At 42.1% G+C, this 19,834-nt stretch overlaps 7 protein-coding genes across 7 annotated transcripts; 6 read left to right on the forward strand and 1 right to left on the reverse strand.

The window, feature by feature from the left end:
• Positions 1-2,783: 2,783 nt before the first annotated feature.
• BCR41DRAFT_348675 (protein-L-isoaspartate O-methyltransferase) lies at positions 2,784-4,224 on the forward strand. The gene is made up of 5 exons (XM_022023340.1): positions 2,784-3,038; positions 3,142-3,244; positions 3,332-3,554; positions 3,674-3,839; positions 3,935-4,224. The coding sequence occupies exons 1-5, from the start codon at positions 2,898-2,900 to the stop codon at positions 3,974-3,976; spliced, it is 675 nt and encodes a 224-aa protein (XP_021883870.1). The 5' UTR covers positions 2,784-2,897; the 3' UTR covers positions 3,977-4,224.
• Positions 4,225-5,375: 1,151 nt separating this feature from the next.
• On the forward strand, positions 5,376-7,953 carry BCR41DRAFT_393852 (hypothetical protein; the record flags this gene model as incomplete). The annotated part of the gene is made up of 4 exons (XM_022028594.1): positions 5,376-5,546; positions 6,158-6,233; positions 6,323-6,496; positions 6,626-7,953. 4 exons carry the CDS (start codon positions 5,376-5,378, stop codon positions 7,951-7,953), a joined length of 1,749 nt encoding a protein of 582 aa, XP_021883871.1.
• Positions 7,954-8,401: 448 nt separating this feature from the next.
• On the forward strand, positions 8,402-10,657 carry BCR41DRAFT_420141 (hypothetical protein). Its single transcript, XM_022029855.1, has 2 exons — positions 8,402-8,818; positions 8,935-10,657. The coding sequence occupies exons 1-2, from the start codon at positions 8,420-8,422 to the stop codon at positions 10,648-10,650; spliced, it is 2,115 nt and encodes a 704-aa protein (XP_021883872.1). The 5' UTR covers positions 8,402-8,419; the 3' UTR covers positions 10,651-10,657.
• Positions 10,658-10,737: 80 nt separating this feature from the next.
• BCR41DRAFT_368707 (hypothetical protein) lies at positions 10,738-12,004 on the reverse strand (the record flags this gene model as incomplete). The annotated part of the gene is made up of 4 exons (XM_022026401.1): positions 10,738-10,974; positions 11,100-11,211; positions 11,302-11,780; positions 11,915-12,004. The coding sequence occupies 4 exons, from the start codon at positions 12,002-12,004 to the stop codon at positions 10,738-10,740; spliced, it is 918 nt and encodes a 305-aa protein (XP_021883873.1).
• Positions 12,005-12,149: 145 nt separating this feature from the next.
• On the forward strand, positions 12,150-12,931 carry BCR41DRAFT_420143 (VPS4-associated protein 1). Its single transcript, XM_022029856.1, has 2 exons — positions 12,150-12,256; positions 12,380-12,931. The coding sequence occupies exons 1-2, from the start codon at positions 12,186-12,188 to the stop codon at positions 12,918-12,920; spliced, it is 612 nt and encodes a 203-aa protein (XP_021883874.1). The 5' UTR covers positions 12,150-12,185; the 3' UTR covers positions 12,921-12,931.
• Positions 12,932-14,459: 1,528 nt separating this feature from the next.
• BCR41DRAFT_348683 (Serine/threonine-protein phosphatase ppe1) lies at positions 14,460-16,547 on the forward strand. The gene is made up of 8 exons (XM_022023341.1): positions 14,460-14,699; positions 14,836-14,982; positions 15,083-15,150; positions 15,290-15,363; positions 15,462-15,541; positions 15,655-15,772; positions 15,887-16,075; positions 16,209-16,547. The coding sequence occupies exons 1-8, from the start codon at positions 14,616-14,618 to the stop codon at positions 16,370-16,372; spliced, it is 924 nt and encodes a 307-aa protein (XP_021883875.1). The 5' UTR covers positions 14,460-14,615; the 3' UTR covers positions 16,373-16,547.
• Positions 16,548-17,002: 455 nt separating this feature from the next.
• On the forward strand, positions 17,003-19,775 carry BCR41DRAFT_348687 (hypothetical protein). The gene is made up of 9 exons (XM_022023342.1): positions 17,003-17,045; positions 17,223-17,424; positions 17,575-17,643; positions 17,767-17,924; positions 18,021-18,036; positions 18,179-18,257; positions 18,350-18,519; positions 18,647-18,827; positions 18,938-19,775. Exons 2-9 carry the CDS (start codon positions 17,227-17,229, stop codon positions 19,687-19,689), a joined length of 1,623 nt encoding a protein of 540 aa, XP_021883876.1. The 5' UTR covers positions 17,003-17,045; positions 17,223-17,226; the 3' UTR covers positions 19,690-19,775.
• Positions 19,776-19,834: the final 59 nt, after the last annotated feature.

Here is a 19,834-nt window from a genome sequence, read left to right on the forward strand (position 1 = left end):
AGGGCAACAGGGCCGGCCTACTCCTCTGTTAACCAGTTGTCACATCGGCAGCGAACCATTTTATGGAAGCGCAACAAGAAGCTGCGCGGCCTTTTGGGTGAGACTCTGCCAGAATCTGAGGTGGCACTGGCATTGACGCGCCCTGTCTTGGATGTATCAGAGTCAGATGAGAGGCACCAGGCGGGCTAGTGCAAGCACCAGTGCCAGCAGTAAGAAGCAGAGAAGAAGGCGCAGGGGCTTTCTGCATGGCCGCAGGTATGGAGTCTATAGCAACAGAGACGAAACCCAAGATGAAAAGGAGAAGTTGGAATTGAGCGAAGGTGCTGATGGGGTGAATAGGAAAGCTGGAGAGATAGTAAGGATCCGTTCTAATCGAGCAAAAAGTCAAAGCCGGATAGTCAGGCGCACCTACAGCACGAGGACGCACCACCCATCTGTCGTGTCGGTTTCATCTAAGAGGAGCCAAATCCGGATGACAAGAGCCAATGCACTTGACCTAGCACGAGCATACAGCAACTATTCTTTGAACTCTCTCCAGCCTAAAGATATGACGCATACAAGCTCTTTTCAATATGAGGATGACATCGGTGCCCATGGCGATGATGGTTATTATGAGCTAACATTACCACATTCATCGACCCCGTCTAGGCGTAAACAGAGCATTGTATCTTCTGAAGCATCTGATTATACTGACAGCGGCAGTTACCTCTGTATTGATGTTAAGATGGAGGCTACTGACATTGGTCGTAGCAGAAGTCTGGACTCGATGAGCCATTTTCATCACAAGAAAAAAATGGACAAGATTCAGCAATTCCTTGGGGATCGGGTCCCCGAACAAGACCTTTGGATGGGCACATTCGGGCGTGAGAGGGCACGAGAGATGATGGACATGAACTTGCTTTCACCAGCACGCTCGACAGGCTCTGGGTCGTCTCATTTATTGAATAAGCATGAACTGTCACCCAAAGATAAAAACAAATATGGCAATGCGTCCACTGAACTTAAGGGCACGATGAGATCCACAACTACAGCCGCAGCCGTAGCCATGGCCGTAGCTGCAGGACCTGTCCCTGAGGTAGTAGCAGGAAAGGGAACAATCAGGAAGCGATCGGCAGCAACGACAATAATGACAACACTTCCTGGCGACCTAAAACTGGAACGATCGCTTTCAGATACACCGACACATTCCTTTGGACGATTAAAGCAAGACGTGCCATCAGGGGACCTATCACAACAGCATCAATTACCGCCACAGCCACAGAGTTGGCTTAGTAAGATAACTAATGATGCCTCCATGGATAGCACTATAGCCACGCCTTTACAAGATTCCTGTGTAAATCCCTCATCAGACAAATCGTTATCAACACTAAATCTCGGGAACAACCATGACACCAACAAGTACCGCCACAACGAGGATGAACCAACACAGATCCTCCCACGACTGCGCGCCATGTCTGATAAAGATCAAGAACGGTTCTTGAGGCGAGCTCAGAAATTAGAAAAGCTATTTGGTCATTTCCCGCCATCGGCATTATTGTTAGAGGGCGCCTCGGCAATGGCTGGAGATTTAGCATCGCCGTCCTCATCACTGGTCAATATGAGTGCTGGTTCTGGTTTTAACACTGAAGTAACAGATGGTAACAGTAGTAATAACAACCCTTTCCCATCATTGCCTCCACTTCGTCAAAGGGGTCTTGCAAAACTAGCGGGACTGTTGAATCACTCTGATGGGAATACAAATGCAAACAATAATGCAGACTACGAATATTACCATGGTAGTCTCTCATTCCCACCTAGGAGCAGCTCTCGCCAAAAGAAAGAAAACGGGAAGGGAAAGGACGCCAAGGATGAGCTGTCGTTCTTCACAAAGACAACACCATTGCATAGAATCTCGAGTGGTCGGTCAAGTGAAAATATGATGAAGTCATTGATTGTAACAGAAACACCATTCCACGTAGAAATCTAAGCAAGAAAAATGAAACAAAAGTAACAGATAAATAAGTATAAAAAACCAAAAAACCAAAAAAAAAAAAAAAAAAAAAAAAATGTGTGCGTGTGTATCAACTTTTAGCTTCAAGTTCCACATGTTGTAGATCATTATGGCTAGACCAGACTAACCAGCGACCAGTGAATAAACCTCGTAAGCATTTGTAGGATTGTCAAGGTTACGAATTTTTCTTTTTCATTGGTTTTCAATCTTTGGGTTCATATTCACCAAACATCACTTGGGGAAGAACGAGTCATGAACAGTAGCATTAGATCAAAGGCAGGGAACCCAATCTTGGTTTTAAGGTTCATATGAGGCATTAGATGGTTCCAATGAGGACAAGGCTTTGCTGCCCCGCAGCTACAGCTCAATGTGGCACACAAATGTCAGCAAGCCCTCATTTATTAGCGCTTTTTGCACGCTTTGGTCTATATAGCAACGACGTAGACATTTATTACTTTAAGGGTCATTAATTTCGGAGCCTATGGTATTGGTGCACTTAAAGATTCTCTTAGTCAGTGAATAAAGCGACAAAGTTCTGAGACAATAAGATTAGTGCTCACTATCAATTCCATGCTGTATCTCTAGTGTTATCAATCTTTATTGACACTCGAGATTCAAGAATTAAACTAAAATAAAGACATCTGCTCTGAGAGAGGGATTGTGCATGTAGACATCTTAGGAGTGTGGGGGTTGGTGCAACGTTCTCCCAATAAGAATTTTTTTCTTATTTAACGCGTGACAACTTGCCGTCGCGTGGATTGTTTGGGTTCACAGATGTATTTCGTAGTGAAAGTTCATTAGCTTTTTCACCTCACATTCATTCCATTTGAAGAACAAATTTCTTTCTTCACAGCACATTGAAATACAAACAACATTCAAATAGAACATTTTACATTTAATAGGACACATGGCGTGGAGGTGTTCAGGCGTTTCGAATTCGGACCTGGTGAACCGACTCGCTCAGGCCAATCTCATTACTTCGTCAAGAGTCAAGGAAGCTATGCTTGCAGTAGATCGTGGTCATTATTCAAAGTTTAAACCATATGAGGTTTGTATATATTATATCGTGGGGTTCTTTTATGTATTTATGTAGTCGCTAAAAAAAAGGGTATATTTATTCATTTGACGCATTTGATTCCGTAAAACACCAGGATGCACCTCAGACTATTGGATACAACTCGACTATCTCAGCTCCACATATGCATGCTGCAGCTCTAGAAAGCTTGGCTCCATACCTAACCTCAGGGGCCAAAGGTAAAAGCGCGCGAGGATATGAAACGTCTGATAATTCATCTGAGAAAGGCTTTGTCATACTTTTTTTTTTTATACCTGTGTGCATAGTGCTTGATGTGGGTAGTGGCAGCGGATATTTGACAGTTTGTATGGCACAGATGGTGGGACCAACGGGACATGTGGTGGGAGTAGATCACATTCCAGAACTGATCGAACAATCAAAGAAAAATACCATGCAGGACCATCCCGAGTATATTGAGGAAGGACGTGTGGTCTATCATACTGCTGATGGACGAGTGGGGTATCCCGCAGCTGCACCATATGATTGCATGTAGGCATCATGTATACGCTTTGGACTGTGGAAGTTGTGACGCAATGGAGATGTCAAGGAGGCAGAGGCACAAATTAATTAATTAATTAATTTTCTTTTTACAATCGTTTTGCTGGAAGTCATGTTGGAGCTGCTGCTGACTCGATGCATGAAGAGCTAGTGGCGCAGCTCAAAGCGCCTGGTAGGATGTTTATTCCCGTAGGTGGGCACCATGGGCAAGCGATCTTTGTGGTGGATAAGGACTCGGAGGGCCATATTACCAAGAAAAAGGCTATGGATGTTCGGGTATGTATTCAATTTCTGCAGTTTGGTATTTTTTTTTTTTTTTTGTGGTCACACACTAAATCGTTTATAATGATTCGGTTATCAATTGCATTTAGTATGTCCCTTTGACAGATGCCGAGAAGCAGTATAGTCGTTAAGAAACTGATAACGTATGTGTATAACGGGTGCGATTTTTATCCTTCAAGAGCAATGTATATGTCTATTCCAGGAACAATATTGATATTATTAGGGCATTTGCTGAAGCAACAGAAGAGATTGCTTATTTTCTAGCAAATCATGTATTGGGAGCTTGAACGGTGGCTGTCAAGAATAGGATAGTAATTTTACTATCTGGATGTTATATTTGTAATATTTTTCATGTTGATCTGCAAAGATAATAAAAGGAAAAATCAAACCATGGATAGGATCATTCCGTCAAACAATGTGCTTTTAGTTGGCTAGTGCCATTCGGAATGTTTAGACATTGTTCAAAGCTTTACAGATGCTGTTGTCTTTAAGGTTGATTGTGTCACCAATCAGGGCAGAAGATTGGGGAAGGGACGGTGAAAGCATACAAGATGAGAGCATTGTTGATTGCTATGCTTGCTGATTGTTAAAAGAGAAGTGGTTATGAACCCATTTGCAATACGAACAGTCGTTTGTTGAAGATAATAATGAATACTTATCATCATGGGATAAATGTTTGTGAAAGAGAGAGAAAGAAATGAAAGCATGAATGAGGAGGCGAACGAAGGCAGATTGAATTGTCGAGGTAAAGACAAAGATAAAGACAAAAGGCGAAGGCAAAGGCAAAGGCAAAGGCAAAGGCTAAGCAAGGCGAAGGCTGTGGAAAGATTAACATTGAATTGCCCTGACAACTTCAACTCGGGACTCAACTGTTGTTTTGCTTGCCTACATCTCCTTTTTTTTACTTGTCTTTTTTTTTTTTTTTTTTTCTTCCCATTTCTCTCACTTCCCGCTTTCACTTCACACCTTCCCTTTGTCTAGTACATCTTTCTCACAACCTCAAACTCTATCCATCTCCATCCTCTATTCTCCACCTTCTATCCTCTATCCCCTATTCTCTCTCTCCTCTCTCCTCTGTCCTCTGTTACTTGTTCTTCATTACTCTGTTTTTAGTATTGCACCTTGCCTTTCCCCTTGTTGCGAGACATCTCTCACTTGTTTGTCATCTTTACTTTTCATTGTTCTTCTCTTGCTTCTTAACTTTGTCCATCTTTCGGAACATTAGTTTGCAACTGCATCTTCTCTTGTTCTTCCATTTCGATTTCGATTTCGATTTCGATTTCCACATTTCTATTTGTATTCAAACACTTTATTTTATTTTATTTTATTTTTTTTTTTGCCTCACTAAACTTATTAATAACGAACCACCACCCAAGTTGGATCAGCAACCACTATCAAATCAGCTGCAGTAATAGTAGTAACGCATACCAAGCTCCACACTCATACTTGCTGTCCACTCATACGCACACATTCCTAGGCTCATTCGTAACACACGCAGATATATTATTACCATTTGAGAAGAGAAAAGAGATGATAAATTTCGCAAAGTCGTGTGGAACAACAGGGCAGAATCTGGTCGGGCTCTGGCGACCATCGTTTACGCGGGTAGACCAGAAACTGTACCTCTTTGGCGGTGGAGGACATGTAACAAATGATCTTCATGTTCTCGACCTCATCACACTCAATTGGGATTGCATCTTGGTAAGAGTAAATTTTATTAAAAAAAAAATTCCAGCCAGGCGGGATGTGGGATATTATATTACAAGGAGGTAGACTTGGTCATCCAAAGTCAGGAACAAGATTGTATGTGATCAACATGTTTCTTCTTTATCATCCAGACAAATAAACAACCATTGTTGCTCCAGAAAAATAAGATCAAAACTAAATATCGACCCAACAAAGAAGACAGGCCAGCGCTGACGAAAGTCAGTACAGGAAAAGAAGCGCCAGTGTTTATAATAACTGGCATACAGATCAATCCAAAAGAAGACAGAAGCTTGTAATAGCACTGAAAAAAATCTATTAGATCTCAGGAATCAGCGACACTTTATTTAGCATAGGATAACATTGACCTAAAGACAAGATGGATGTGCTCAAAAAACACTGGCATGCGAAGGAAAAAAAGAAAAAAAGAGGGGTCAGGAAGTATCGGAGGGAGGGCAAGGGGTATTTGCACAATGTCCCACTGGCATGACTCCTGAAAACAAATACATCTTTGTGCATGTCAGTCATTTCCTTTTTTTTTCTTTTTCTTTTTGACCATGATGAAGTGGTCAACTGACCGATCAGGCTTTTTTTTGTGTGATCAATAGGCAAAGGAAGGTGTACCTCCAACAAAGCGATACGGACACACTGCAGTGTTGTGGAAACAAAACATCATCATCTTTGGTACGTGCTTGGTGTTGCGGCATGCTCAATCTGTTTGTGTAACTTGGAATGTTAACTATCGTTTTATCACCTCCTCTTTATTCAATCAGGTGGAGCAAACGAATTTACTGAATACCGAGATGATGTTGTCGTCTTTTCTCTACAGACCAAGACTTGGTTTCGACCAGAGATCAGGGGCGAGGTGCCTGCACGATACTTGCACTCAGCAACAGTGTACAAAAACAAGATGTACGTTTACGGCGGCTTTGCAAAAAACTCTAAATGTAAGTGTAGAGTTTCAGCATATAAATTATGTCGCGAGCAAGTGACAAGATAGAACGCATAAATTGTAGTAGCAACAATGAAGCTGACGCGATTTCATAAATATAAATATACTATGATATTTAATATAGGTACATATGTCCTGGATGAAATGAGGATATTGAATTTGGAAACATGGACATGGTCAGATCCTTACCCAGTACCAGCTCGATACAATCATTCCGCAAGCCTAGTTGGACATAAACTTTGGATTTATGCAGGAAAGGACGAGATCGGAAACACAGTATCCGATCTACACTCCATCGACCTACACACACTCCGAGTGTTACCACACACAGGAATCACAGGAAAGGTTGTTTTACTCAAATCGCAGCATTTCTCGGAAGCCATTGGCAACCAGTTAGTTGTATTTGGGAAATACCCTAACGAACTAACAGGAACAAGTCTCTATGGTCTCTGGATTATGGATTTGGATCAACTCGAATGGCGAAAAATTGATATTGATCGATGTCTGGAAGATGGCCTTTGGAACTACTTTACGATCGTTACGAAGCGACCACAGAATCGGCGGTTCATGGATTTACCGCTTTCAGATGATGACCTGGACCCATATAATAGTCCCGTTAGTAGCAAGGATATGGCTATAGACAGCGCGGATTCTGCTCCAACTTTGATCTTCTTGGGTAACACAGAAAAAGACCGACCTCAACCATACGATCACTTTCGAGATGTACTCTCCATCAATATCGAATATTTGGGGATCTTTCAGATTCCCCCCTCTACGTTGCAAACCCATATGAGCCTCATGTTGAATAACGAAGAGTTTTCCGACTTTACAGTGATCCCACAAGACTCGACACAAAAGATTCATGTACATCGAATGATCCTTTCGACGCGCTGGCCGTATTTCAAGAACATGCACGCATCGGGCATGATTGAATCAACACGATCAACAATGGTTTTGCCTGAACCATATCCTGTGGTATATGCTTTCCTTTCCTTTCTATATACGGATGCTATTGATGTTGATTTGAGCTGCTCGACAGTTTGTGATGTGATGATCATGGCAAATATGTACTTGCTGGAAAGGCTCAAAAAACTATGTGCATCGATCCTGCACCGCCATCATCTCCAGATTGACACATGTGTGCGTATCTTCCAAGCGGCCTGTACCTCACAAGAGCATGGATTGAAGAGGCTGTCGCAAGAGTACATCTTCCGGCATCTTGGAGCAGTGATGAAAACTGAGGATTGGTTTCTGATGTGGAGTCAAGGTGGAGAAGGTGAGCACAGGGCGGCACTAGATGAGTTTATCGAAGGAGTACCCGAAGAAGCTGGTCTAGATGTTGTTCAGGGCTCAGACACTCGAATGATGTCTATGGGATCAGATATGAGGCGGTTATCACTAAGCCGACGCTCGGATGGAGACCTGAGGAGCACACCGAGAGGAGGCGACTGAGACTGATGTCGTGATGCTATAGAATACATGGACTCACATGAGTCTGCCTATGCCATATCCTACCATGCTCAAGCTCCTTCTCCTAATAATTATCTTTAGCCATGCTCTGCTTTCATGCCTCTACTACAGTGGTTATGAGAATGCTACTTTCTTTCGTGTTAGCCCTCATTCATACCCATATTTAAATCTATACCTCATAACTCTTTCTGTTTCTTTTTTTTCCGCCTTGTATTAATATTATCCACTAGCGTGCTTCTACCAACTTCGCAACCAAAAGAAAAGTAATAATAATAAAAAATCAGCTCAATAAACACAAATATTGTCTACATTGTCTATTACTTTGGAATGGTGGCTCAGCCTGTACTCTGTGTAGCGGCAGTGCATTTCCTAAACTTTTTTTTTTTTTTTTTTTTTTTTTTTTTCGAACATTCATTTTCTCCTCCCCCTTCTTTATTCAGGCACTACCATGCAGTCCACTCAAACCACAATACAGTCCGTCACTTCTAACACCTTCACTCCGTCAGTCACTATCGCTGCTTCGTCTAACAACAGCAGCAACGACCTGATTACTACTACCACCACATCCTCTTCTCTCTTTGACCACCCTTGTGTGGTCTTCGCTAAGGACTGGCTACGACATGGCCGTCCTGAGACAACTCGACTGACAAAAGTCCATGTCTTTGATTTTGATCAGACTCTATTTCGATCATCACTACCAAATCCAGCCCTTTGGGATGCTTCATTCATTGGACATTTAATATCTTGGAACACTTGTGGACCTGGCTGGTGGCAGCACCCTGGAACTCTAGACCTTGGGCCGGAGGCGGAAGCCTCATCATACGATGGCTGGTGGAATGAGGAACTGGTAAGCACGATATGAAGCAGACCTAGCGTCTTTCTGTTTTAACAATTGTGTTTTTCATAATGCGAAATAACAATCTGAACGTTTTATTTTATTATATTATTTTATTTTATAACAAGATTGTAGAGGTAGAAAAGTCTATCAAGGATGAGGAATGTCTTACAATACTTCTAACAGGACGAAATACCCTTATATACAAGGAGCGCCTAATCCAGATAGTGCAGAGCAAACGATTGGAATTTGACCTTATCGCAATGAAGCCCTGCACCGCAGCACGTCTAGAGCCACGTCAGGATTTTAAAAATAGTAATGCAGGCAGCAGTAGAAACGATAACAGAAACAACAAATGCACTAATATTATGAATCATAAAATCGGAAAGAGAAAGCATGCTAAAACATCCGAGGTTTATCTCAAAGTCCACACATTCAACGTCAAGCAGGAATTTCTCTATAACGTTTTGTATGAATATCCTACAATCCAACACATGCGTATTTGGGACGATCGAGCTGGGCAGATTCAAAAGTTTCGAGTTGCAGGACAACAATGGCAACGCAAGGGTTTACTCAAGGAGGTTGAGGTGATCGAGGTCAACATTTCACATCGGTATATGGACCCAGAATGGGAAAAGAAATTAGTTTATACAATGGTGGACGCGCATAACCAACAAGCGGATATTGAAGCCAAAGGAGGCGCATTCTGGGTCTCAGGCGTAGGAATAATGCCCAAGTCAAGATTTCAGGAGCTTGAAGATGAGGGGATTTGGAACCCCATTGAGACATATATCCCACAAAAGCGTGCACATATAACGATTGAATCTGTGGTTCAGTATACTGGCGTTCAGTTCGAAGAAGGAATCCAGTCAATACTCAAGCGCTCTGCCCTTCAGACCCCAAGAGAGCCATTAGAGGAAAAAATGAATGAACTGAAGAACCAAAGCGAAAGCGAGATCAAGAAAAGTGTGGCGTGGATTCCTCTACCCAAGGCTCTACAGGGCCAAGATACCAGCCGATGGGATATTCCTACCGAATTTCATGTAACACTTTGTCTGGGCGCAGCTGTGCCTGAGTTCCAGGAGGTGATTGGCGGGTTGGGAGCAACCGTTTTAGTGGAGATTGAAGCAGTAGGGGAGTTGGAGGGTAAGTTGTGGGCACTCAAGGTCAGAGGACTGGAAGATAGGGATATGACGGACCAAACAGAAATGACGGAGTCGACAGCAGAAATAACAGCGACTGAAGATGGGGAAAGAAAGCAGTCCATCACTGGTGATGGCACTAATATGAAGGCGACAATGGCAACAAAGGTAACAATTATTGCACCAAATGGAGAAATTTATTCGACATTTAAATCATTTTTTTCTGCATTGTATTCGACAATGGATCCAAGCACCATGCGGTATGGACGCGTTGTATCGCGAAAGGGAACTACGCCTCATATCACAATGGCAATGGACCGTTTCCGGGGGATGCGGCCGTCCATGTCAAACAAGGTCACAGAGTGGGAATCCATTCATCCAACTTCAACAAGACGTATTATTTTAGTAGGAACAATAGCGCAGAAACGTCTGCTGGGTATCAAGCTCCAAAGACTCGGGCATTTGGCGGCAGTTCCACGGCCCGAGGTGAGTATTGCAGAGATTGTGAAAGTGCATGCTGTAGAAAAGAGCATCGACCTACCAGGAAGAGACCTAGGCCAAATCATCAAGCAAGTACAGCATGAGATGGTACGGCTATCAATTGAGAATAAGACTGTGAATATAGGATTGATCACAGCTCTTGTCCATAGTACTTTTGACATGGCTTTGGGGAATAATATCAGTGCAACCGCGAAAAAGTGAAGTGAAGGACAGAAAAAAAGAATAAAAGTATTTACAAAATAAATAAAAAAAATCAACGTGATCTATTATCCCTCAAGTTTTTATTTGCTAGTCTTCCAGACATTCATCCGCAATCATACCGCTATTGTCTCTAATTGTCTGATCTACGTTCGGAAGACTCTTCAAATATTCAATAATATCTGGCCATCCTGAGAGAGAAGCGCAATGCAATGGTGTAGCACCTTCTGCATCCTGAGCATTAACATCTGCATGGTATGTCTCTACAAGCGCCCTGACCTTGTCCAACGATCCACGATCGCACGCCCAATGAAGCATTGTGAAGCCCTGATGTGTTTGTATATGTCCATTAATATGTTGCAGGAGGAAAAAAAAAAAAACATGAAAAAGTGATGGCTGATTAGTATAATCAAAAGAGGAAAATGAACATAAAAATAGGACTTAGACTTTACCATATCATCTCTGAAAGAGACGAGATCCGGGTTTGCACGTAAAGCTGACTGGAGACCTTCTAATGATCCACTCTTGGACGATTCCATTGGATCGTTTCCTGTTTCTTCACTGCTGTTGTGGTGTAGAGGACAAATGGCGTGATTTCCATTAATTGGACAAATTTTGGAACGTTTCACTTTTTTTCCACCTTGAAATCCTTACTCTGTTGTAAAGGCCAAGGTGCTAATCCCAGAAGCAGTCATTGCGGCACCGGGAATCTCGCCTTGGGTGGGGACATAGGGTCGAGCTAAAAGCTCCTCTGCCGAGAGCTCATCCTTGTCGACCCCTAAATAGGCTTCTAACTCATCTAGATCATGATCTCCCGTTGTCGAAGATTGTGACGCTTCTACTGTGCTATCAAAGTGCCAACCCCATTGACCCTCCTCGACTCTTTGAACGTACGAGATCATAGCTTTAATTGGAAGTGTAAGTTGAGGAGTGTCCTTGAGCTGATGATGGTTGCTGTTGTTAGTGCTTGTAGTGCTGCTGGTTGTGTTTTTAGCATCGTTACTGAGTTCCTTGACATAGCGCTCTCCTGTTTCTTTCCATGCCTTCCATTTAGCTGACTTCTCAAACTCAAGCAACGAAGGTCGCGGCTGGGTGCAAAGCCCCTCTGTTGCAAGCTTGTAATCTGCATAAAGCTAAAAAAAATTGTAACATGACAGACACGATTGCAAGGAGGTCATTATGGGATGCCACACAACTTGGGTTCGAGGTCTTTTTTTTTACTCCTGTTGCTGAAGTTGGATAACAACTTTGATTAATTAAGACTCACAGCCAGTTTTGTAGATGAAGGCAGGCTGAGTTTTTTAGCTGCTGGTGAGGCCATATATGCCGCTGCACTGTTGAATCTATCCTGCAACATGATTAAATATATATTGTTATTGTTACGTGAAATGACTTGATGAGAGATCTCTTTAATGCTCGCTTCATTTAAAGTTGAAGGAACAAGTGGTCACAACGCACTAGTTTTTTTTTTTTTTTTTTTTTTTTTTTTTCTCGCTCATTCATTTAAAGAAACCAACGCTATATTCAATACGACCTAAATGTCAACAGCATCACCAGCGCCTCTTCGCAATGCTTATTTGGAGAAGACAGCGACAACAGAACGTCCATGGTAAAAGCTTTTTTTTTTTTTTTTTTTTTTTTTTTTGTTTAGTACTAGACTGATATGGTATGCCACTGAGACCCAAACCCAAAGGGCAAATTTTAATGTATTTCATTTTATGATGAACTTTAGCTTTATCTGTATGAAGATGACGACTAAAGTGCTGAAAGCCAAGGATGGCGGAGATTTTTTCTATGCTTGTGCCTCACATCTCCAAGATCCAGGGTTTGCAAAGGGTGAGGGATACCCTCCTGTACCAACAGCAGAAGCACTGGCAGCTGTGGCAGCATACAAGAAGAAGAAGGCAGAGGCTGAAAAGAAGAAGCAGGAAGCAGCAGCAGCCGCGGAAGCAAGTAGCAAAGCAGAGGAGGATAAACGATCTAATGTATCCAAGATTGGGTCTGCAGTTTTTTCAGGCCTAGGATCCGTAGCTACCAGGGCTGCAACATCAGTCTCGGCATTTATTAACGACGAAGAAGCAACTAAGGCACGGATACAAGCCCAAGAACTGGAGAGGCAGCAGGCAGAAGCAAGAAAAAAACCAGAATATTGGGTATTGGATCAAAGAATTTTCTTTTTGCGCCAAAACGATATTAAGAAGCGAAATACAAAGAAGTCGACAGCCGACACATTGAATGGGTTATCATTTCCAAAAGTACCAGGCGGTCTCTGAAAGCCTTGAGTAAGCTTACTTATTGAATAAAGTTCTATTTGGAAGTTTGGAAGTGGTCCATCATTAATGGTCTAATGTATATCATCAGATGTTATAATATAATATTGCTGCTGTTGCTGATGCTGTTGCTGATGCTGTTGCTGTTCGTGTTGCTATTCTTGTTCCTATTGATGTTTGCTGTTGCTGTTACTGCTTATGGCGAGCCAGGGGTGTGCCATCCTTTGTAATGGATGCAAGCTAATAATCTTCGCTGGCATACCAAAACACATTGCACATGCTCTTACCTGTCGATTGTGAAGCGATGGTAGGTAAGACAGTAAGGAGGATGAAGCTCGGCCTACTCCACATAATATCTGTACACCGGGAACTTCTTATTCGTCAGATGCTTGTTCGCTCCTTCCTAAGCGAGCGAACCTTCAGAAGAATGGTTAGTAGAGTGTTTAAAGCTTGAACTATGGAACAAGGACAGAACAAGCACCTCTTAGGGCTTCCAACGATCTTGTTCTCATAATTTCGGCCCGATCCCACAGACCTATTCGCCATTTTCAATAGTTGGCCTGTAGCCCTATGAAATTCGACTCCTAGAGAATCTTTTGACTACCCCATCTATTTCGCTTGAAGTTCTTTCTTCGAACTGCCCCTGTCCTGGAAATGGTTGGGTATGGAGGAGGATGCTAGTATCCTAAGCTTGCAGAGAAAGTGGATCGGTGTCTAGGAAGGATGGCTTGTCCATGATCTGTTGTTAACAGATGTAGATCCAGTCTTGATCTTTCGATCCGATATGGAGTGCTAGTTTACGAAAGGGTATGGATACAGAGCTATATTGATGGACATTTACGACATCGACAGAAAATCAAAAGGCAAAGAACGAGAAGCACAGTGCCGTCTATGATAACCTGTTTAACATGACCAAAGGCTCTACAGGGAAAAGCGAGATTCATCAAACTCAGGCGCAATCGGAGTTGGGTCAGCAAGGACAGGGAAGCTCTCCATGAACTACAAGCTATCATTGTTGCATACATGGCCTCAATCAATCTTTGTTCGCGAGATACACGTCAACAGTCGTCGTAATGTCTCTGAAAGGTTGAACGTATCCACTTTTTAATATCTATAAGGCACGAGACCAAGGTATATCGTCATAGATATGGATGACTATTATGCTTATTGTAAGCATCCGGTGTGTCGCAGTTTCGTGGGGCAGTCTAACAACCATAGGCAACTCTATTGCGAACCAATAATCCATGAAGACATGGTAGTCACGCAGGATAATGCGAACACCGTCAGAGCTCGACTGATGAACCAGGAATGTCTACTTTGCCTTCTTCTTGTAGATAGCGTGGGGAGGTACATTCTTAGAGTCAAGAGAAGGCAACTTCAGCGCTAGCACCGAGCACCACTAATAGAAAAAGCGTGCAGCTCCTGTGGCAGAGGGAGCCGTCGGCCCAAACACGATTATTACATTCACTAAGAAAGTGTGACTTTGGTAACGTAACTTGGGCCACCATTGCGCCTTACTCATAAAGGCTTCGTTCAGGCAATCTATCTGCTGCCAATTACTTCGATTGGGTTGTTAAACAACACTTCCCTTCTCCCTTTCTCCTCTCTCTTTTTTTTCTTCCTCTTATTCTTCGCCTTCAAGCACACAACAACTGCATATTCATCAACCATCATCTAATCGACTCTGTAATATACACCATGCCTGGACCAGATGAATGGCTCGAAACTGTCAGACAATGTCAACCCTTACCAGAGCTCGAGATCAAGAAGCTTTGCGAGATGGTATCCCTTATACCCTTATATTCATGACACATTGCTGTATGCATGTGTTAATCCTTTAAACAGATACTATTTTTCTGGCTCATCGGACACTCAAGGGATAGCTCACATGTTGAAACTTTTTTTTTATTTCCTTTAGGTGAAGGAGTTGTTGATGGAGGAATCCAACATTCAACCTGTACGTTCACCAGTTACCGTTTGTGGAGATATCCATGGACAATTCTTTGATCTAATGGAGTTGTTCAGAGTCGGAGGAGAGATTCCAGAGACCAACTACATCTTTATGGTAATTCATTTTTGATTTTGACATTCATCTGTACATTTTACTTGAACTCCAGAAGCTAAAACTTTTCTTCTTTTTGACCTCTACCCAACTATCACAAAAGGGTGATTTTGTTGACCGAGGATTCAATAGCTTGGAAACATTTACACTTTTGATGGTCCTTAAAGCAAGGTAGGAATACGACTAATGTTTTTTCGTTTCGTCATATTGATGGATATTAAACAGGAGTCAGTTATTTTTTTTTGCATCACAATGTTAACTTCTTTTTAAAATGTTGACAACCTGGGCAACCTGGCAACCTGGCAACCAGATGGCCTGACAAAATTACACTCCTTCGAGGAAACCATGAGAGTAGACAAATTACACAAGTTTATGGATTTTATGGTATGTGCAGCATTGCTAGAACCTGAAAATATATACCCAGAGCGAGTAATAGTATTGATGATCAATTTTTCCATTTCTAAAATACCCGTCTCGTATAGATGAATGCCAAACCAAATACGGCAACGCCAACGTCTGGAAGTACTGTTGTCAAGTGTTTGACTATTTAACGCTGGCAGCTGTATGTCAAAAAAAAAAAAAAAAAAAAAAGTGTACGAGTGTGAATTTAATATTATTCTCAATCGACGTCTCTCAGCCACGGCTAATCATACGATTTGGCTGTATAATTGATAGATTGTGGATGGTCGTGTGCTGTGTGTTCACGGAGGACTCTCGCCAGATGTCAGGACATTGGATCAAATCCGCACCATTCAACGTTGCCAGGAAATCCCACATGAAGGAGCATTTTGTGGTGCGTGTGCAATCTTCTGGTCATCGTCAACAAATGGAAATTCTTTTCTATCTAGAGATAGTTTTTTTTTTTTTAACTATCGCATTATTCTAACAAATTGCTTTTGTCTTGCAGATCTGATGTGGTCTGACCCCGATGACATCGATGGCTGGGGAGTCAGTCCGAGAGGAGCAGGATGGCTGTTTGGTGCCAAGGTAACAAGTGAGTTTAACCATGTCAACGGTCTGAACTTGATTGCACGTGCCCATCAGCTTGTGCAAGAAGGCTTCAAATACATGTTCCCAGATGACAACCTCGTTACAGGTAAAAAGCTATCATACCTGCCTCATGTTTCTCTAATCAAGTCTCTCAGCAAGCATATCAAAAAATGTTTAACCATTCTGCTCATTCTCTCTTCGACTCTTTTTTCTGTCCCACTCATTTTTGTTGTTGATAGTCTGGTCTGCACCCAATTATTGTTATAGATGTGGCAATGTGGCGGCTATTCTAAAACTTGATGGACCTACAGTGGATGAATCCAATTTCAAAATCTTTTCAGCTGTAGAAATTCAACATACCCAGACATCCTCCGGCGCCGGTGGAAACCAATACTTTTTGTAACAAAAGCAAGCACAAAGCCTCAGCCTATTATCACTATGGCCATTTTTTTTAAACTGCCTCTATCATCATTCGTTGCGAGTGTGTATTTTTCATCTCCTTGTCTAGCTCTCTAGCAGTGTCATAATACTTCCACACCCCTTCAAATATAATAAAATGTTTATGTGTTTATTTCGATCCATTTTAGCCCTGTGTCCATGTTTATTTTTGTAAATCCTGGACGGAGGAATGCAGAGACTCAATATCGGAGCGGTAACACAGGGAGTCGATCAATAGGGCCTAAAAGATATGAAAGAGGCCACGAGACCAGGAGAATAACCACAGCGAGCTAACAGTGATTTTTTTGTGCAAACTGACTTCCAATAACAGTAAGATACATGTATATAATCTACATGATTGGCACTTCATCTGCCGACGCTATTCACCCACGCAGTTACTCGCTTCGTATTGACCTCAATTATTCACCCTCTCCCTAAATCTCTTTTTTTTACAGGGCTTACACTGTTTCACTTCACTGGTTGCGTAGGCGTAGGTCATCGCGATATTGACCTTCGATCTGGCGAAGCGGCGGAAGTCGAATAAACAATCCCTGCTCTGGCATCAAGTACGTTTCCAAAGTCTCTCTGCCAAAGAAGATTCCTGTATTAGAAGATTTAGTTGACTATTCCAAGCAATGGTGAGTAATGGTAGGACGGAGGCCGAAGGAAAAGAGTAGTACGGGCATTTTGTTACTTAGGTCAATGAAAAGCAACAAGCTGCTGTTTGAGAGCTATTTTCTTCAATTATCTCTTGCTGCGTGTGAGTGTTGGACATCATAATCACGTGTAGAAGGCCGTTCTAATGAAGTCGACAGATGCATGCATCAAATGCCAAAAACTTTGTTTTCTCTCTCTCTTTCTCTCTGCCGCTTCCCCAACCCTTTCACAATTCAGTCTTCTACATTTGCAACTCATTACTGCCATAGACTCACGTACAAAAATCCGCATTTGCAGAAGGACATGGAAACTTTAGATCAACTAACAGAAGAACAGAAGAACATTCTGGATGATTACCTTGTATGGCGAAAAAAAAAAAAAAAAAAAAAAAAAAAAATGCAAGACAAGCAGCCATCCATTTCTCTTATCTTGAATAGACATTGACTTTAGCTACATGTACTGTCTTCTATGTGCATTTCTCTTTTATTATTATTATTGTTAAACACATAGGCTGTTACAGGACAGAATGATCTGGAAATTGCAGTTCTTGCGCTTGAGCAGCATTCATGGCAATTGGAGGCAAGTTTTTTTATTTTTATTGGAGTGTGTGTCTCTCAGTTTCTAACTGAAAGTGATTTTGTCCTAAGTGACAATAAGACTAATAATGTATACTTTTTTTTTTTACAATAATACACAATAAAGACTGCGGTCCAGGCTCAGTTCGGTGATACGCGTACGCCTTCGAGGCCCGACGAATCCTTGGGCGGACTAGGGCTTGACCGCAATGCGGAAAATCAAACTACACCGCCTCCCCCTCCCCCTCCATTACCATCTCAACCCCACCATGTCACTGCTCCCAGGTTTGTGCAGATTTAAAACTATACTTAAGCTATAGCTGCTGAAAGAGGAAATGGAGTACGCCCTAGACTGATCTTTGCGTATCTTTATGATAATAGGTCAACAAATAGCTTTGTAAGAGGAAAAGGATATAGCGATCATATTTTGGGTCATCATTTAAGGATCAATTGCACTGCCCTGGTTATTAGAGTTCATGGAGTAAGCGGTTGCTGATTTTACCATGAGGTCATTTGTCTTTGCTCTCTCTTGCCCCTAGTCACGCAGCTTTCTTTCCTGGTTTTCTTGGCCTATCAATACGATCTGGAGCGTAACTTGGTCACTCTTGGCATACTTTTGTAAGCGCTTCTTATTGATTAGCATCGTTAAAGTTCTGAGCAGGATGAAGGGATAAAAACAAGTTTACTTACTTGTTTATTTTTATTTCTAGATACACTCTTTCCTCAGACATTCAGACAAGCTATCACAGGTCGGTCGTCTCAGTCGGGCCCATCTCGTCCACCTCAAGATCCAGCATCGGTGGCTGCTCGCTTTTTACGAGAGTATGAAGAAAATTATGGCACAGAGCACCCTAATTTTTATGCAGGAGGATACTCAGCAGTAAGTTGGAGCGATTCAGATGATCTTTTGACCATAAACGTCCCATTGATGAGGATCCTCAAAAAAAAAAAAAAAGAAAGAAAGAAAGAAATTACTGACTACCTCGCCGATCAATTGTGCCATGTAGGCTTTAAGTAAGGCCAAGAATGACCTTAAATACTTGGTGGTATATCTTCACTCAGATGAGCATGACGCAACTGATGCATTTTGCAGGGAAACATTGGCAAATCCGGAACTCCTGTCTTATCTTCGCAGTAATGATTTCCTAGTGTGGGGAGGCAATGTTAAAGAGACTGAAGGTTTTCAAGGTGAATATAATAATAAGGCAGATTTTAGTCTTTACTAAGACCTGTTTCTAGATTTTATATCCACACATATTAATGGTCTGTTTCTTTTTTTTTTTGGCCTTCTGTCATAGTGGCAACAACCCTTCAAACGGTCAGATACCCTTTTATTGGTTTGATCGCATTGTCTCAATCAACAACAGGATCTTCTGCTACAAAAATGGTTTTGATTGATCGCATTGAGGGGCCTTCTACAGCAGAACAAATCATTCAACGTTTGACTCAACAGGTAGCTCGTCAGTCTGCTGCTTTGGAACGACTTCGTGCAGAGCGCCGAGAACGCGAGTTAGCTCGTGAAATCCGTCAACAGCAAGATGATGCATATGAACAGTCTTTGCGTGCAGATCGTGAAAAGGCACGTCAACAAAAGGAAGCACGCGAAGCAGCAGAGAGACAGAAGCGCGAAGAAGAAAGACTCGAGGCTGAACGATTGGCAGCTTTGGAACGGAAAGAACGTCATATGAAGTATTTGTTTGAAAACCTGCCAGAAGAGCCTGCTGCAGGAGAACCAGGATGTGCAACGTTGAGCTTCAAACTGTGGAATGGCGAACGCATCATCCGTCGCTTTAGAGGTACAGAGCCCGTGGAAAATGTCTATGTGTTTATTGAAACGATTGAATTCCGTGAGAATGGGTCTAAAGCCGACTTACAACTGGAAGCTGAGCAGCATTTGGGTTACACACACGAGTATGACTTTGTATTGATCTCTCCTTTTCCTCGTGTCAAGGTCACGGATCGAGAAAAACTAATCAAAGACGAACCAGCACTTTGGCCCAGCGCCAGTTTAGTAGTGGAGCTCAAGGATGACGAAGATGTTGATGAATAATAGAGTAGGACGGAGTACCTTGGTTATATGTGAGATTAAAAGATTGATCTTATTCTTTGTCCATGATCCCGAAATCAAAATAGCACAGTTTTCTTTTTTATTGTTAGAAATACAAATATCGAAAAAAGAAACAATCTAAAAATCC

The sequence above is a fragment of the Lobosporangium transversale genome, assembly GCF_002105155.1.
Source record: "Lobosporangium transversale strain NRRL 3116 chromosome Unknown BCR41scaffold_8, whole genome shotgun sequence".
NCBI lineage: Eukaryota > Fungi > Mortierellomycota > Mortierellomycetes > Mortierellales > Mortierellaceae > Lobosporangium > Lobosporangium transversale.

Excerpts from the sequence above, each read along its gene's own strand:
- BCR41DRAFT_348675 (XM_022023340.1), top strand. The coding sequence starts at position 2,898 with ATGGCGTGGAGGTGTTCAGGCGTTTCGAATTCGGACCTGGTGAACCGA. Across the intron at positions 3,039-3,141 it reads CAAAGTTTAAACCATATGAG|GATGCACCTCAGACTATTGG; the intron begins GTTTGTATATAT and ends GTAAAACACCAG. Across the intron at positions 3,555-3,673 it reads GCTGCACCATATGATTGCAT|TCATGTTGGAGCTGCTGCTG; the intron begins GTAGGCATCATG and ends TTTTGCTGGAAG.
- BCR41DRAFT_420141 (XM_022029855.1), top strand. The coding sequence starts at position 8,420 with ATGCAGTCCACTCAAACCACAATACAGTCCGTCACTTCTAACACCTTC. Across the intron at positions 8,819-8,934 it reads GCTGGTGGAATGAGGAACTG|ATTGTAGAGGTAGAAAAGTC; the intron begins GTAAGCACGATA and ends TTTTATAACAAG.
- BCR41DRAFT_420143 (XM_022029856.1), top strand. The coding sequence starts at position 12,186 with ATGTCAACAGCATCACCAGCGCCTCTTCGCAATGCTTATTTGGAGAAG. Across the intron at positions 12,257-12,379 it reads GCGACAACAGAACGTCCATG|CTTTATCTGTATGAAGATGA; the intron begins GTAAAAGCTTTT and ends GATGAACTTTAG.
- BCR41DRAFT_348683 (XM_022023341.1), top strand. The coding sequence starts at position 14,616 with ATGCCTGGACCAGATGAATGGCTCGAAACTGTCAGACAATGTCAACCC. Across the intron at positions 14,983-15,082 it reads AGACCAACTACATCTTTATG|GGTGATTTTGTTGACCGAGG; the intron begins GTAATTCATTTT and ends CTATCACAAAAG. Across the intron at positions 15,542-15,654 it reads ACTATTTAACGCTGGCAGCT|ATTGTGGATGGTCGTGTGCT; the intron begins GTATGTCAAAAA and ends TATAATTGATAG.
- BCR41DRAFT_348687 (XM_022023342.1), top strand. The coding sequence starts at position 17,227 with ATGCATCAAATGCCAAAAACTTTGTTTTCTCTCTCTCTTTCTCTCTGC. Across the intron at positions 18,258-18,349 it reads GTCACTCTTGGCATACTTTT|ATACACTCTTTCCTCAGACA; the intron begins GTAAGCGCTTCT and ends TTTTATTTCTAG. Across the intron at positions 18,828-18,937 it reads AGAGACTGAAGGTTTTCAAG|TGGCAACAACCCTTCAAACG; the intron begins GTGAATATAATA and ends CTTCTGTCATAG.